This window comes from Triplophysa dalaica, chromosome 25 (genome assembly GCF_015846415.1).
Source record: "Triplophysa dalaica isolate WHDGS20190420 chromosome 25, ASM1584641v1, whole genome shotgun sequence".
NCBI classification, from domain to species: domain Eukaryota; kingdom Metazoa; phylum Chordata; class Actinopteri; order Cypriniformes; family Nemacheilidae; genus Triplophysa; species Triplophysa dalaica.
The window spans coordinates 5,222,103-5,239,564 of NC_079566.1; the positions used below are offsets into that span (position 1 = coordinate 5,222,103).

Consider the following 17,462-nt stretch of genomic DNA (forward strand, 5'->3'; position numbering starts at 1 on the left):
AGTGTTTATTAAAAGGAAATACACTGCAAATGTAATTGTTTTTTTTTATGTTTAAAAATCTATAAAACAAGATCAATTTAGACAGAAAGAAGCACAATTGCTAAGGCAATAAAATATGTTTTCAGAGAATATATGAAACCCACTAGAAAACTGTTTTTCTTGTTTATAGCCTCACTAAATACTACTTTCACGCTTACACAAATCTATCTAAAGTAAGATTTTTTTTATCTTAAAACAATATATCTTATTATCTTACACAAGTTAATTTGCCTTATTTGCCTATATTTAGATGCAGTATGTCTATGTTTATATCTGACCAAAAATGCTCTCTTATTTATCGCTTTGCATAAAAACATATAAATGAAAATATTTTTTGCTAGAAAACCAGCATGGGGTCAATTTCATAATTAATTTAACATAAACTAAGTCTGACAACAACTGTATCTTTCAAGCCTTCGCCCCAACAACCATGTGTTCAGAAGAGAGAAAGTGAAGGTGTGCGAGTCCACTAATGAAAGAATACAGAATCTCGCAGGCACCTCCACTGGCTGTGCTTCTCTCTCACCATCTGCTGTCCCTCCTTGTGGGGTTGTAGTGTAATTATAAACGGAAACGCAACTGCACACGCACGCATGCACACTGAAGCATACACTAAGTTGTGTAACATCATGTTGACAGGGGACTCTGGGTAAAGATGGCACACCTGAATGCGTTTCTATGATGAACTGATGAGAGAATTGCTGGATGATCTTGTGTGTGTGATTTCTCAAGGACTACAAATGATGCACCATAGTCTGTCCCGAAAAATGAAAGGAGACATTAGTAATAAGATCATTCAGCCACAGTATTGCTCTCTTGTTGCAAAACTATAAAGGTATAATTTTTCTGTTGCTATGTGGGATCGGAGGGTTTGTTGTATGTGTGGGTGTGTTTTCCAAATCTGCATCCATGCTTGTTTTCATTTCTTTATCGTTCCGATCTGTGACATTTTCTGTGTGATTCTTTGCACTGTGTGGTCTTTGGATTTCTACTTTTCTCATTCCAGGCAAATATGCTAGGGAGATAATAGCACCATTTTGCTACAGGGTTTTCCTTGATACAGTAATTGCAAAACATAGAGAATTTGAAAAAGTAAAAAACAAAAAACTGAGACGTAAAATAAGTGGATCCATTTGGGACAACCAGCTCACACCAATATAAGATAAAAACACGTAGCAGAACATATTAGCTAAATTTGTATTAGTCTTGAGCAACCAGCAACCAATTCAAAGAGAGAGTTTACCCCAAAAAAGAAAAAAAATCATCAACCACCCACCCTCATGTCATTCTAAACCTGTATGACTTTCTTTCAGCAGAACACAAAAAAGGAGATTTCGAAGAATGTTGGTATAACCAAACAACATTGCCCTGTCATTGACTTCCATTGTATGGACACAAGACCACGAAGACATTTCTCAAAATATCTTCTTTTGCGTTCCACTGAATGAATAAAGAAAGTCATGCACATGTTTTTTATAACACAAGCACAAATAAATGATGACAGGATTTGGTTTTTGGGGTAAACTATCCCTTGGATCCGCTGGATTTTTCAATATGGGGTTCTGTTTAAGCCAGAGCAGTGATAAAAAGTTAGGTATAAAACCTATACCCAGGACTTACTTCCAAAGATCCAGCTGAGACGTTGGTGTTGGTGCTGCCCAGGTTGCGTGGAAGGGTTCTGGTACGCTCCACCGTCCCTGACGTGAGGATCTGTCGGACAGAGGGTCGATTCTGCTTGACCTGCAGGGTATGAGCATTGGTGTGGGAGTGTGTGTGTCCGGCGTGTGCCGGCAGCTGTTTCAGCGTGCCGTAGGAGCGGTTTAGGTTCATGCTGATGTGGTCTACGGTTGCAAAGTCAGCTGGGTATGCCTCGCTCTCGGCTGGATGTAGAGTCATGGGTGAGGGGGGTGGGGGAAAGGGTGGATCTTCTAGTGTAATGTTTAGGGGTTTGCCCTCATCCTGAGGTGGAGGAGGGGGTTTGAGACTAACTGTCCGACGTGGTAGAACCATGTAGTCCCCTTCCCCGCCACCAGCTGAATCTTGGGTGGTAGGAGGGTTCGGTCTGGCCCAGCCCAGCCCACTCTCAGTACACAAGTAGATGGGTCCGGATCGATGGTGTTGACCTTGTTGCTCCACGTTGATGTCCTTTTTCAGCGACTGCTCGCTGAGCTCGTTTAGGGGACCCAGCGGAGGCACCTGCACCAAGAGGTTAGGCGGTGGGATGTTGCCCGGCAAGCTGCTGAAATTGACTCCTTCCTGGTGGGCCGCCAACTTGGGGTCGTCCTCATCATCCAGGGAAATGCGGGACAGGGTGCCAGTTATGGTAGCGGGATTACAGGTATTCACCTCTTTGAAGATGACTGTGGAAGGGAGAAGAGAAAGAAAAGAGAGAAGAGGAAGAGAGAGCGAGAGAAGACAGAATTGGGAAGAAAGGAAGACAAAGAAGCAGAGGTCGAGTGCACAAGACCACACAGATGGACAGCACAGCAAAGAGCAAATATGAATAGAAAAACAAATTGCAACAAAGTTGGATGGTGATATGGCCCATGAGGGTATGACACATGGGAAGATTTGTAGATGGTTACGTGCAGGTTCCCAAAGGTATTAAGCCCAGATGTTTTTCAGAGATGATCAATTCAGATTGATTCAAGTGTGCAGGGAGATCGTGATCAGCGGCAGGAATGATGGGAAGGAGACAAAAGAAAATGAATTTGGGTATAGTGCGTGAAAGGGGACATTTGCAGAAAACGTTAGATGGCAAGACGGCAAGACAGCATTCACAGGCAGGTGGGTTAGTACCCCAGGGTCTCGGCATGCAAAAGTTGGATGGTTGCTAAGGGTGACGCCCCACAGGAGGTTGGTGTGGTGTTAAAAAGGGAGATCCGCTGAATTGTGTTGGGTTAGAAGGAAAAGCCATGCGAATCAGCTCCTCTAGTAGACATGTTTTTAGCTGTAATTTTGTGCAGTCAAAAATAAATATGGTTCAAGTTAATGTAAGAGGCGATCAAAAGAAGTCTCACACTAAAAGAAAACTTTCCTAATGAGTATTTGTTGTCTTGCTTTTCAGTAAAAAACATTAAAACAATGTAAGTTTATTTTAGAAGAAAAATCTTGAAGATAATTATAAGACTTGTTTTCAGGCCTGTTTATAAACCACTTAATTTTGTCAGTTCTAAGCTTAACACAGGAGCAAAGAAGAATTCAAGCTGATGTCTTTATATCTTATTCAATTTAGCTTGTGAAGTTAAATCATCTTGTTGAAACAATGTTGTATTTTTTTATGGAAAACAAGCCCAAAAATTCTCCTTAATGTTGGTCAATATATTAAAATTTAATTTTTCTTTATTACAAAGGGGATTTTAATAGGATTTTAAAAAAAGGACAGATCAGGCCAAAATGTTTCTAAGGCTACTGACTATTTTCTACTTTTTAAATAAATGTAAAGCAGTGGACCTTTCACAGGCATTTTTATTATTTATGAGGTGACAACCTGATCTCACAGGAATTTGTAACTATTTTATGAGGTGGCTTATTCATATTCATTTGTAAGTTGTGAATTGTACAAAAACGTACGATAACTAGATAAAAGCAACACTGAAGCCCCGCCCCTAACCCTAACATCATTGGCACAAAAGTAAATCGTACAAAAATGTACGAATGAGATCGCACAAACACATTTTGCTCAAATAGGCAACATAATAAGATAATTACGATATTAGCTGTTCGATTGAGAAAATAATGCTGCGTTTAAGACAGTTTGGATTTAAGTTATTTCCCACCTCGACCCGGTAATAATTTCTGGAACGGCACTCTTTTAACATTAATAAACACTTATAAAATAAAATATAAAATAAAATGTAATAAAAAATGTTTTTTAATGTTACGAAAACCAACTATTACAAATATTATTTCTAGGTTTGTTGTGGGAAATCTCCCAAATGCGAGTTGTCTTTAACGCAGCATAAAAGCAATAAACCTACGATAAATATTTAAGGTTTTTGCAATACCACACAAGTATAAAGCTATACACTCTGGGACTTAACATATGGCAAATTATGTTCCCAAGACGAACAACACTGTCTCATCATTATAGATTCTTATGTGGTTTTCTCACAGTTTTTCTCACATCAAACTAAGATGCCTTAAGAAGCTGTTACAAGTGTTTCACGTAATAGTGTAGTAGGTCTCTGTGACCGTAACCATGCTGCTTTAAAAATGCAAAGCATAACTTAGATACAGCTAAAAAGATCTCCTGCTTGCAAGCTGACGTAAGGCCCCATGGTTGAGAACCTCTGGTGTAACACAAATGACATACTGTACATAAATATTTCATCTTAAAGTGATACTTACATCTCTCTATATGTGTGCAGAAAAAAACATTGGGAAGGGTTAACGTCACATGAACAAATTTATGCGATGTACTAAAACCAATGAGATCGAGTAGAAGAGGCAGATTCATTAGTGATGTTAGAGAATGAGTGTACGAGGTATTGAAAGGTCGGGAATACTCACCCGTTTGACAGGCCAAATCCACATCTTTTTCAAAGTCCGTCTGTGTGGGTGAACAAAGACGAGGAAAGATTATAACATCTTGTTACAAACTACTCCGTGCGCTTTGCACATACTGTGCACATATACTGTATGATGTCACTGTATGATTCACACAACATTGGTATGATAAAAGGTGAAGCTTAGGGCAGTTACAGACGGATATGTGACGATTAAAAAAATCCATCAAAAAGGGATAAGAAGAAAATTGAATTAAACTTACATTTTTGCAATCATACAATGTTTCAAAAAAGACCTCGTCTAATGCAACACATCTGCAACACCTCTATATTGAAAAAGCTGGTCTCTTAGCACCAGCGCTAATTACAATGTGCTGAAAAGAAAACAGATTAGCGCACCTCAATCTGACACAGCTGGGCTTGACTTTCCAAACAAACCAGAAATTAGATTTTATTTCTATAAAACAGATACAATGGACCTAAACTGCCTGTGTCCCTCAGGACTATGTGAAAATGTCCGTCTCCGCATCGCTCTTTCTAACTTTGAGCCCTCATTGGAATGCAGCGTTGGCTACTGCTGTCAATAGCGTTGACTCTCAAAGGAGTTCAACACAAAGCTCAGTGCATTATAGCGTGGAAAAATTCAGCAGAGAGTGACTCGTATGTGTGTGTTTACCTGCATGTTAAAGTCGAAGAAACAGCAACAGACCAGGAAAGTGAAAAAATAAGACAGCAATGGAAACTAAGAAACAACTATAAAACTTTGCACTAAATAACATCAAGTCAAATCTTCTGACAAGAAACTACATATCTAAATAGCTGGCTAGTCCGTCAGCTACACCATAGATACTTATTTATAACTAGATGCCTCATTCGAGCGCTCCAGACACGTGTCTGCCATCTTGAAACGGTCCAATGATGTCACTTACAGTGCTAGAATGGCACAACACTGCGCAGCCACGGCTATGAAAACCCCCGAAAAATGTGATAGCATTTAGTTCTTGTCAGTTTAGCAAATATAATGTTTGAGTTTGCGCAACAGCAAATACGTTTTCATAATCATACACACGTATAACTTTGCAAATGCATAGTCTGCTAGTTCTTGAGTGTTAACGGACCGGCTTGTGCAGGGTTGCCAGATCTGAATCAATATCAGTCCTCACAAGCCTGTCCCTAGTCCAAATAACAGAACTTAACATTCATAAATAAATGAATTTTAAGATTGACAGCTAAATAACAAAATCATTACACTCCTAATCTGCAGTTAAAAATTAAGCAAATTCCGCAGAAAACCGCAGAATTGGCATCACAGATCAGCTCGCACTGTTCTAATATGGCGGATGACCTCCCTGTTGAAAAAAACGGCATAAACTGGGTTAGGTATGTTTGATGCTAGTTTGACCAGCATAAACCAGCTATGGACCAGCACATGACCAGCTTAAACCAAGACATGACCATCTTAAACCAGCTATGGACCAGCACATGACCATCTTAAACAAGTACATGACCATTTTAAACCAGCACATGACCAGCTTAAACCAGCACATGACCATCTTAAACCAGCTATGGACCAGCACATGACCATTTTAAACCAGCACATGACCTTCTTAAACCAGCACATGACCAGCTTAAACCAGCTATGGACCAGCACATGACCAGCTTAAACCAGCAAAAACCGGTAAACCAGCATCAAAACATACCAAACCAGCATATGCTGTTTTTTTCAACAGAGCTATGTATAGCAGCCCATAGAGACAGCTACTAATTCGGCATCTAGTTATTTCTATCTATGAGCTACACTCTCACAGTACTAACTCTAAATCACGCTTCTGCTTCAATGGTAGAGACGTACGCATGTTTGGTTTTGCTCCATGATGAAGTTCTGGCTGTGGATGTAGCCGTGGTTGAGATTATGGACGTGGTTCTGGTTGATTGTATGGATGTTGTTCTTCTCGAGGGTATGCGTGTGGTTTTGGTTGAAAACATGGTTGCAGTTGAGTGGATGGGCGTGGTTGTGATTGAGAAGGTGGGTGTGGTTGTGATTGAGAAGGTGGGCGTGGTTGAGAAGGTGGGTGTGGTTTTGACTGTATCCATGACTGTGATTGGCCAAGGCAAGCGGAGGGTGGGTGGGGCACGTTTGGTGGCAGCCTTGGCAGCAAGAAGGTGAATATCGGAGTGAGCCACACTGTTCCTGACTGTAGAGACTTGGCATGTGAGGACACCTCTGAGGCGGGTTGAGAACGAGATAGAAAAATAGAAGGTGAGGAGAGAAAAGGTGGAGAGGACCTGCTGGGGTGTTGATCCCTCTCATCCAAACCGATTCACACACTGGTGGAGACTTCTCGCTGTTGTTACCATGGTTACATGCATGAATAAATCATTGTAAGGCAGTGTGTAAGGGGCTTAGAAACCATATTTATAAGTTTTATAGGGTCATTCCCTTCATAAGGTGCTGATCTCGTGTCTCATCTCTAGAAATGGACAGAATATCATCACCCATAAGAATATTCACAACTAATCGAAATATCTGAAATATTTTAAAGAGACAGCGTCCCTATTTCCCAAATCATGTTATATAAAGTTTTTTTATGTTTCCACATTAGAACAAATTGGATGGCTTTTCTCTGATTGATAAATAAGACTATTATACACAAAAGCATATAGCGAAGACGATAGGATGCAGACGAATTTTCAGAATTTTCATCCTAATGTACAATTTTCACAGATATTTAGCTGAGCCAACTGCCCCTACATGAGAAGACTATTAGAAACCGTATAGCCCAACAGGCCGTGCAGTTTAAGAAAATAGAAGGCCCTCCCTCTTCAGAGCCCCTTGTGTGATGAGATGAAATGGAATGCTATTCACCATGATCTGCACCTGGCCGTTCTTGCAGGAGTCTGGAGAATTTTCACTGTCGTCTTTGCAGCCACCCATCCTGCAGCGTACTGCATCCTGCACCTGAGGAGGGGAATTATGGGATACAATGTTGGGTCAGAGTTGTGGTATATAGAGATATGGCAATGAATGATGTGCCAACAGTTACATCTAACTCATGAACTGCAAAAATCAATTAATCAGTGTTTTTTCGTTAATTTTAGTTCAAGTTTTTCAATGCTTTTGTCATTTTATAATTTATTGGTTTATTGTTTATTTTGCTAAATAAGATTAATTAATTTTAATTTTTGTTTATTAATATAACTTTACTGCTTAAACCTACTTCTGTTTTTTTTTGAGGCAACATAAATTGTTTCCTAGAGTTACGATTTTCAAATAATTTTTAGGTCAACATTTGTTTTGATTTCAATGAACAGGAACGTTTTCAAAGATTTAGTTTTAGTTAATGAAAATAACCTGACAATTTAACACCTGTATAATACTTTGACAAGCTATTAACACTTGTTTTTAAAGCATACAGTGTCTTGAATTAAGTATTTTAATTTTAATTTTAATATTTTACAATATTTTTTTTCTTGTTTTTAGGATGTTTAGATATTTTACACCACATGACAAAAATAAAGTGTCCAAAAGGGACATACAAAACATTTCAACAACCAAAAAAAAACTATAACATCATCACATATTCTCTGGCTAGGCGCAGACAACACATACATCAGATTTTAATGTTTTGATCATATCTTTGACATTATGCACAAGTATAATTATATACCGTAACATTTTCTAACTTAAATCGGTGTGACTTAATTAAAATGTGCATGGGTGGTGATTAAAAAAGTTTAACAATGACAGTAATATCCTAAAGATAGAAGATTCCTCACACTCAGGAGAATCTATTAGTTTAATGTAGTTAGTGCAATAATCTACAGAGGTCCCTGTATAAGATTTCTCATAAAACGTAGATATTAGTTTATCTTCCAAAGTAACAAACATTCCAGAGCCTGTTTGCATTCCCTCAGGAAGCGGCTTACATAACCGCAGAGACACTGCAACATAACAGTAGAGAGGAGTACACTCCCCTTCATCAAAAAAAACGTGATAGGCTGTTTCCCATGACGACGGGGTAGTCTTAGCAACTCATTTGCATACACATATACAGTTATAACGCCTACAGAATGACCGTGAAAGCAATGTGTCTTCTTAAGTAGAAAGACTAAGATGACTAAGATTTTCTGGATGCATCAGTAACTTATCTAAAGGTCCAATGTGTACATTTTTGGACGATCTAATAACAGAAATGTAATATAATAAACTAACTATGTCCTCAGAGGTGTATAAAAACCTTAAATAATGAAGCGTTATGTTTTTATTACCTTAGAATGAGCTATTTCTATCTACATGGAATACTACGTGGAATTCACCATGTAGTTACTACAGTAGCCCTTAACAGACAAACTGATTTACAGCACGCGTTTCATAAATACGTTCTCTCCTTCGGCAAAGAAGTAAAAAAGTAATGACATCTTAGTGCAGTGTCAGCCACCTTCTAAACGGAGAAGGGGTGGAGTGAGCCGTTGGTTGAAATTTGCATCCTCACCACTAGATGCCACTTCATTTCATACATTGGACCTTTAGCGACTGTCCTGTGTAGCTCAGATGATAGAGAACAGCACTACTGAATACACTGCAAATGACTGAACATTATGGGTATTTCTGACATCAACATGCAGTGACAGATGCAGTAAGGGAAATGATGTCATCACCTCTTTAACTAAAAAAACAAACATATATGAGATGCTTTCAAAGCTTGTTGCATGCCACAAACAACATCCAATATGACTTTTATTGTTTGCAAAGGTTATACTCTGAGTAAATCACACTTTAATCTACTAATGTCTTTCGTTTACCCTCAAGCATATGATGTTAAAACACTATATTTAATACACTGGGGGTACGTTTTTTTGCATTTAGTCTGGTACAGTTAGTCTTCTTTTGGCTAACATGCTTCACTCAAAGACCAGTGAGGCCCTTCCCATAAATGAAATGATGTGCGGCAACTGCTTTGCGAGACAGAGAGACTCAATCTCAGTGCCTGTTTATAGATGATTGCCTGTTGAGTCAAAGCAGTACACATACCAGACGGATTCCCAGCGTTTATGTCCTTATGAAAAATGAAATTCTTCTATTCCACAGTCCCATATACACTCTTTAAATAATCATGATAGTTGCTTTTCCATAGTTGGCTCCACCATTAAACAGCGTATTTAATTCAGACATCAAAAGCATATACAGCATAAGGATCTGTTGCACAGACCACACTCCGCTCTCTTGTTTTGCTAAAGCTATTAGGGATTACATCCAATCCTTGGCAGGGATTTTCCTATATTTACTAAAATAATACCAGGATTTATTTTACTCTAATCCTTTGGTTTTGTGATATTGATTTAACATATATTGCTTAGAGATTTAGAACTGATTTCTCCTCTCTCTCTATGAACTCCAGCGGCACATTCTTATTTATTCGATACATGAAAGTCAGCCAAGTTCTGCAGAGTTGAAACATTATGCTGCTGCATTTTGGGTAAGGCTGCACTGTGGGCGGCCTGCACTACAATCTGTTTGATCCATCAGTTGATTTATTTATGTCTGATCTTAACAGCCAATTATAACATTAATGTTGCGTACGCTATTTCAAAACAATGATAGTTTTATCAGTTTGAGTTGAGTGTTATTCCTAAATGGTCCATGGAATAATGGCCACAACTAAAACTGCTTTAATGTCTGTTAAAACACACCTCAGCTTTACCTCTAGGACTTGTAATTTAACAAGTCTTTTATTCAGTTCATTTGTTTATATGCTTGCACACACACAACATTAATATTGATTATTAAAGCTTTTTGCAAAACCACAAATAAAATAATATTTTTATTTATTAATATTTAGATTGATGTGATTTTGGCATGCTGTAGCATGGACTGGTAAAAACTGGAAAGTATAAAATTGCTTATATTACTAAGAATAAATAACAATGTTAATATATAATTTATAAATCTATTCATATAAATACATACTAAAATTGTGCTAAAAAGACCCCCAAAAATTAAATATAAAATAAATAAAAAATAAATACTAATTAACACAGATATTATCCTAAGTTTAAATATATGACTGCTGTGCTGTCTTTCTGAAACTTTGAAACTCCTTTTTAAATGATAAATAGTCACTCTTTACTTGTGTCACTGGGTTTTACCTAACCAACAGAACAATTACAGTGATTTTTCCATTTCCTGAAAAACAGCAAATCTGGATATCTGAGGTTTCTTAAGATCAGGGACGATATGTAGCTGATTTCTGTTTTTATTGTGTTTCTAGTCGTGTAAGTAATCTACAAACCTCTCGGCGCATGGCGCAGTGGACGGTGATGATAACAAAGCCTTGGACTGAGTCAAAGACGGCGAAGAGAACCTGAAACATGGTCGAGCGGCGGTCTGTGATGGCCAGCACTGCTGACATCCACGTAAGAGCCAACAGGGGGAGAACCACACAAGAGCTCCATAAAGACGCCCTGTGAAAATAATAAAGAACAAGATGCAGTTCATCCTCCAAACATCAAGGGGGCGACATCAATGCAGATGCAATAACAACAGATGAATATCAGCTGTTTTAACTATTACAGTCGAGCTATGGGAAGAGTTGGTGAGATTTGAAAATAAGCACTGCACCACAGGCATGTAACTGAATATCAATGCAGCGTAATCATACAAAATTGATAATATGGATAAGAACCAGCTGTGTTACTAAAGCAGTTATGCTGCAACAGAAAAACATTTTACGGACCACATGTAATAAAAAACAATATCAAACCACAGTTTTTACCATAGTTACCAGTTAAAAATACCACTTTTTGATTTACCCAAGAAAAAAAAAGATTTGTTGTCTGATATATATATATATATATATATATATATTTTATTTGTGTTTATAAGTCACAGGGCTGTAGTGAACAGGGATTTAGTTCTTTACATAATAACAGTTTACAATTTAAGAAGTAAAGAAGTAAAAGACCAACTGAACTAAGTATGTGAAATCACAAATGAAACCCAATGCGCTCCTGTTAAATATCACACTTTAAACTTTTAAATAAACACTAGTACTAGTAAGAGATATTTAACTTGATTTATTAAAAATGACACATGGCTGTCATTTCGAGTTACTCTTTCCTTTTGATATTAAATGATGCAGGAATAGTTTGACTCCAAAGAGAGTGAAAGACACTTATTTTAATGTTGAAGTCACGAAGCAGTGGCTATTGAGAACTCTCACACAAAAGAAAGCAAACAATGTGTAGTTCATTTTTACATTAATATTCTCTAAAACAGAATATAAAAAATAATTTACAGTGCAAACTATAACTTTAACAGTGGCATTATGGCAGAAACTATGGCACCAAGGTATATTAAAAAAATATAAATAGATTCAAAAATATATATTTATTGTGCAGGCGCTCATTATTTTAAAGGCATGCTCTCACACAAATGACTTTGCTTATAAAACAGAGAAATACTTTCTATTCATAACTGAAGTTTTTTCTACCAAAACGCCCCACTGCATTTTTAACAAGTTGCTAATCCTTAAGGAGTGTTCTCGTTCTGCATCACGCAGAGCATGTTTAGGTAAATATCAGGTGTCGGTTAGAGGTGTCCGTCTGAGCTTAGCCAAGCAAGCGCTTCCCACAGCTGGGCCTCAATTTAATATGTTCACGCTGCACTGAATCAGTCTCCTACATGTGACTGACTCGAGACGGACATCAGCAATGAATGAGAAAAAGAGAGATTTCGCTCCTATGCTGAAATAAAACATGAGATCTCGTGCTCATTTAATGTATAAGAATATACAACATTCTTAATAATATATGAACAATGACCACAAAGGGTTAGGGAGGGTTGACCTGCTAGTTGTAAAAGAGTTCAAGCATATCCACGCTCAACAAAACTATGAAAAGAAATGGTGGGGTTGGGATGAAGAAGGATTTGAGGTAAGCAGTCGTTCTTCAGCACTGCGATTGATGGGATTATGTAAACATGATTCTCTCAAAGTTCAATTAGAGTCCTTTACAGTTTTATTAATTTTGAAAGATTATGGTTCCACATATGCATATTTCCAGGGAAATGCAGGAAGCAATAATGAGATGATGAACAAGAAAACAAACAAAAAGACAGAGGAAAAGAAAGCGATGTCATTCATTTCATTATCATTAACATGACTCCCTCTGGCAAACACCAGAGATTAGTCCAGTTTTCTTAAAGCCAAAAGAACCAGAGGTGGCACTTATTTCACACTCCGGTTCTTTAGTTCTTCAAAGAGCTCACCTCTACATGCTTGGGGATGTGTACTTTGAATTTTGATAGTGCTGTCAAAACTTATATTATATAAAAACATGTCCCTGATGTGTAAGTAAATTCTACTGTAGAATAAGTCGTTCATTTTTCATTTAGTTGAAGGTGTTCCATATTTACTCCAATATGTTTTTATTTCAAGAAACATAATTGTTTTTCATTTGGTTTTAGTTTGACTAAACTATAATATCCTTGGTCCAGGACCACCTTCATGTTGTTGCGAGTCTGCAGTTGGTTCAGTGCTATCTGTCCCATGTGCAAAGTTAAAAAACAGCCAGGAGTGCTCTAATGAAATTGAAAAGAACGAAGTGGTCTCAAGATTTGTTTTTCAAAGTTTAACCTGTCAGCCTGTTCATGGTGTCTTAAAACAGTGCGAAAATCATATATTAAGTACCAGATGTTGGGAAAGATGCCATATTACGGCCAAAGACTGAACCAATGTTTCACGTAAGAGACAATTTCAAAATGGATTGCTGTGGACTGTAGGCAGGAAATATTACAATAAAACAACATATTGACAAAATATGTTAACCCATCATTTGCAGTATATTTATGCCTTCATCTTTATCATTACAATAACAGAATGTCTATCTTCCATTTGGGACTAAAAAAATAAAAAATAAACAGTAATATATATGTGATTTATCAGCATATGTATTATCTATGTAAATAAAATAACTGTCAGGCTTAGTTTGGGGTCTGCAGGCAGCAGTGCGGCTCTTCAAAGAATTCTCTTTCTTACTTTCAGTTTTGGGCTCTATAAGAAAAGACAAGAAAGAGATGGAGAGAGAAAAAGGGAGATAAAGAGAGAATATGGAATGAGACTAACATGGCGCTGCTGGCGGTAGAGCTGGACAGGGCGGTACTGGAGATCACCCCACACTTGGAGCATTTCAGGAGCATCTTGCTACGTGCTTCCAGCGGCGGGCTTCAGGACCCAATACACACACACACACACACACACACACAAACAGACACATGAAAAAGAGATGGATGTCGCACACACACATGACGCAGAAGCAGGGAAGATGTGCAGGAATGTTACATCAAACCATATGCACCCATATACAGACAATCACACACGCATACACCACAAAGGAAAAAGATTTGTAGCAGATTTGGGGGGAATGCAAGTGGAAGTGTTTGAAAATGGCAAACAAAACAAGAACACACGGAAAGGGAGAGTAAAAAAAGAGAGAAATACAAAATTAAAAATATAGCTGCAAGCAGCAATCATCGGGTTCGAGCAGTCTAAGAGGACTAAGATCGACTGACTTGGCCAACTACGCAAAGGAATCGCACCATAACACATCCACTATGGATGCCACTTTCCCATATCAAGCAAAATCACATAAATGGTCAGCAAAGGTTAATACAGACCACGCATGCTAACACTCATATCCAAAACAGGTGTAAACCGTTAATACCTACGGGACGAGTGAAATGAACCAATTCTAATGTCTCTAGGATGATCTGTTGCAGAGATATAGGTCTAGCTTATTGGTTGCCAAGTTAACCTATTTAGTTGCTATGGATGTGACATGGCACCTGCCAATTGATAATACACTAAGGCATAAGTCAAACAAAACAACCACAGTTTGTCTACGATGTTCTATTGCAGAGATATAGGTCTTGCTTAATGGTTGCTAATGTACTCTGTTGGTTGCTAGGCAGTGGGTGGATTTGCAGCAGTCAATTTATGATTCACCAACCAATAAGTATAACGATCCATATACCAAGTCTCTATGATGTTGTGATGCATCTACATAGAGCCTGCAAAACGGTTTCTAATGTATGCTATTTGGTTGCTAGGGAGTGGGCTGGAAGTTGTCAATTGATTATAGATCAAATTATGCCAGAATGAAGGATAAATCAACCCCCATGTAACTATGACGTTCAGATTTGAAAATTTCCATTTGGGTTGAGAGTGTGATCAGCAATTGATGCCAGTGTATCTATATTATCGAATGTAAACACTTAAAGCTTTAAATTAAATAAAAACCGCTCACATTATTTTATACAAATATTATTTTAAATGATTACAAATCATAAAATTTTCACTAAATCAGTTGTGAATACTCAATCGCAATATATGTGACTGGAAATGTAATCATGGTTATCCTGTAAAATGATAATATATTATGTTTAATCTAAACTCACATGAGTGAAACAGTTCACAGTCAAATAGAACAAAAGCCCATAGGTGTGGCAGAAATAAGTCCTTTAAGTCACAAACGACAAATCCAATGAACACAATGAATATAAAACTCACTGGTTGTAGGAGAAGTTGGTACTAAAAGTTTAACAGAACAACAATCGATGTGATACTCAGTGGTGAGGTAGTTTGAGTAAAATACCAATAGGTAGGGATGACATCCATTGGTGATGAAAAATAAGGCACTGATCACTTGATGAATCACAGAATTTATTCTTCTCATCCATTTTAAGGTTAATTAGCTGAGTGGGTCGCCCTCTCAGCGTCACATCTTAGTTCAATCTCAAAAAAACAAAACATGACCTGTTTGTTAGACACCAATTAATGATCAAGTCAATTAATCACTATCAAGCAGGACAATTATTTTTACCTCAACTTAAACGGAGTGAAAATACTACTTTGAGCAGTTTTGTAACTCAATATATAATGAAGCATTTACATAATTGATGAAAGGCATTTTTTTAGATCTTCAGAAAACAATGCTCACAGTTTCCATACATTGCACATTTCTTCTGAACACTAAACTAGAGCTGCACGATTCTGGATAAATTGAGGATCCCGATTCTTTAGAGATTGCGATTCTTTTACAATTCTGAATGATGAATAAAAGTAATACATAAATTACTGGAGGTTCTGAAAAAAAAATAGTTAATTTAGGTATGTTATATTTGCTTCAAAATTATTACATATTTCATGGTTAACCTACAGCACTAAGGTGAGAAATGTTTAACCACAAATTCCATAAGTAAACTAATTTTTGTTAAATTTTTTCTATCTTTAAATGCAAAAGTTTAAATCCCTTAAAACTATTAATGCATTGAAGTAACTTGTATAAGAAATATTTCTCAGTAAAACAATTTCATAAGGTGACACTTTTTTATGTTATACATTTGCCTGATATATACAGACCGCTTGAAGGGGTCTTTACAGAAAGACACTAGTGATAAACAAAACAACGCAGTATTCTCACCTGTAAACAGTTTAAAATATTAGCATCTATTAGCATAATAGGAGCTTTGATGACGTGTTTTACCGTAATGACGGATATAAGCGCTCACTCGGATTTGTCCGCGCTAAAAACTACAATCCCTAGTTTCGTTTCAAACATGTCCAGTTAAGATGTGAAGCATAATCAGAACAATGTATCACAATCCTGAAAGACACTCATAAGAACAGTTTTGTTGTCCGGCTGTATTTACTTTATATGTTGGTCTGTTATTTGGTGTGAGATTAATATGGGCAGTGTAGGAGCTTGTAAACGCGACATATGCTTGTGAGTTGGCAACTCTCTGCATTAATCCAAATAACGTTACTTCTGTTATCATTTGACACAGAAATAATGACAGTTTGTGTTTTGAAAATACTGTTTGTGACGTCGTTACATACCTTATGATAATAATTTTAGCTTCTGCGGCAGCGACAGCAAATATTGAAGCGTTATGATTTTAGTCAGAGGATGAAGTTAATAGACACACGAGAATCGTTGATTTTCATTAATGAGATCGCGTGGGTGTTCAAATCGAGATCAGGTTAATTAATCGTGCAGCTCTACTCAAGCGCTTCAATAATCATCAACCATCACGATAAAATTACCCAGATAACTTTTACACAAGTGTTACAACTTTAGATTATACATCATTCATTCATTTTAAACGAGGATGGTAGTTATATTTGCCTTTTAAGCCGCTTTGCTGAAAGAAATCACCTGCTCGCGGCAAACCTCCATCTTAAATCAGTGACGTCAAACAAGCGCCAGTTTTAAAATAAAAGTCACCCTTGAGTTATTTAGAATTAATTAAAAATCCATGACGAACAATGATTGATCTTACACCTATTATTGCTTATATGTGTTAAGTGACAATATAACGATTTACAATTGTATGTATGAAGAGTTTAATTCCAAAATGAGAAAACTCCGTTTTTTTATTATTTTTTATTGACAGCAATGTTTCTGGGGACAAAGTTGTTCGTAATGAGGAGAGCTATCATACGATATCATCAGTTTGCGTAAATGTCAAATGTCACGTGATACACAATTTTTCAGGCAACAAAAGACGTGTCAATTTGACCATTTTTACTGTTATAGCGCCACCTAGTGTCCAAACCCCGCGGTGTTTTGGATTTGACCTCGGATTTAAGGTCTTCACATATGTTCCGAGGCCCATGGATGTATCTTATACAGTTCTTGAGTTATGGCTATTTAGATTAAAAACGCTACTTCCGGGTTTGATGTTTTTGCCCCCCCTTGCGACCGTGAATCGATATTTCAACTTTTTTTCGATAATTATTTACATTCACACTCCACAGAATTCATCAACGTTGGTTTGGTTCCGATCGGGCGAAAAACCAGGGACTAGTTTGAAAACGTGTTAGGTGTATAAAATGCTAATTAGCGGAAAACTTTTCC

At 37.3% G+C, this 17,462-nt stretch overlaps 1 protein-coding gene across 14 annotated transcripts in view; it reads right to left on the reverse strand.

The window, feature by feature from the left end:
• The window catches only part of adgrb2 (adhesion G protein-coupled receptor B2), a 381,141-nt gene that overhangs the window by 20,050 nt on the left and 343,629 nt on the right, over window positions 1–17,462 (reverse strand). For 10 of the 14 annotated variants that reach the window (XM_056742031.1, XM_056742032.1, XM_056742035.1 and 7 more), the window contains 5 exons: window positions 13,670–13,768; window positions 10,838–11,009; window positions 7,414–7,506; window positions 4,552–4,591; window positions 1,660–2,399 (listed from right to left, as the gene is read on the reverse strand). In XM_056742031.1, coding sequence (XP_056598009.1) covers window positions 1,660–2,399; window positions 4,552–4,591; window positions 7,414–7,506; window positions 10,838–11,009; window positions 13,670–13,768 — 1,144 coding nt within the window. Of the gene's footprint in view, window positions 1–1,659; window positions 4,396–4,551; window positions 4,592–7,413; window positions 7,507–10,837; window positions 11,010–13,669; window positions 13,769–17,462 lie in introns of those variants that run through there. The other 4 variants (XM_056742034.1, XM_056742042.1, XM_056742041.1 and 1 more) reach the window with 4 other exon arrangements.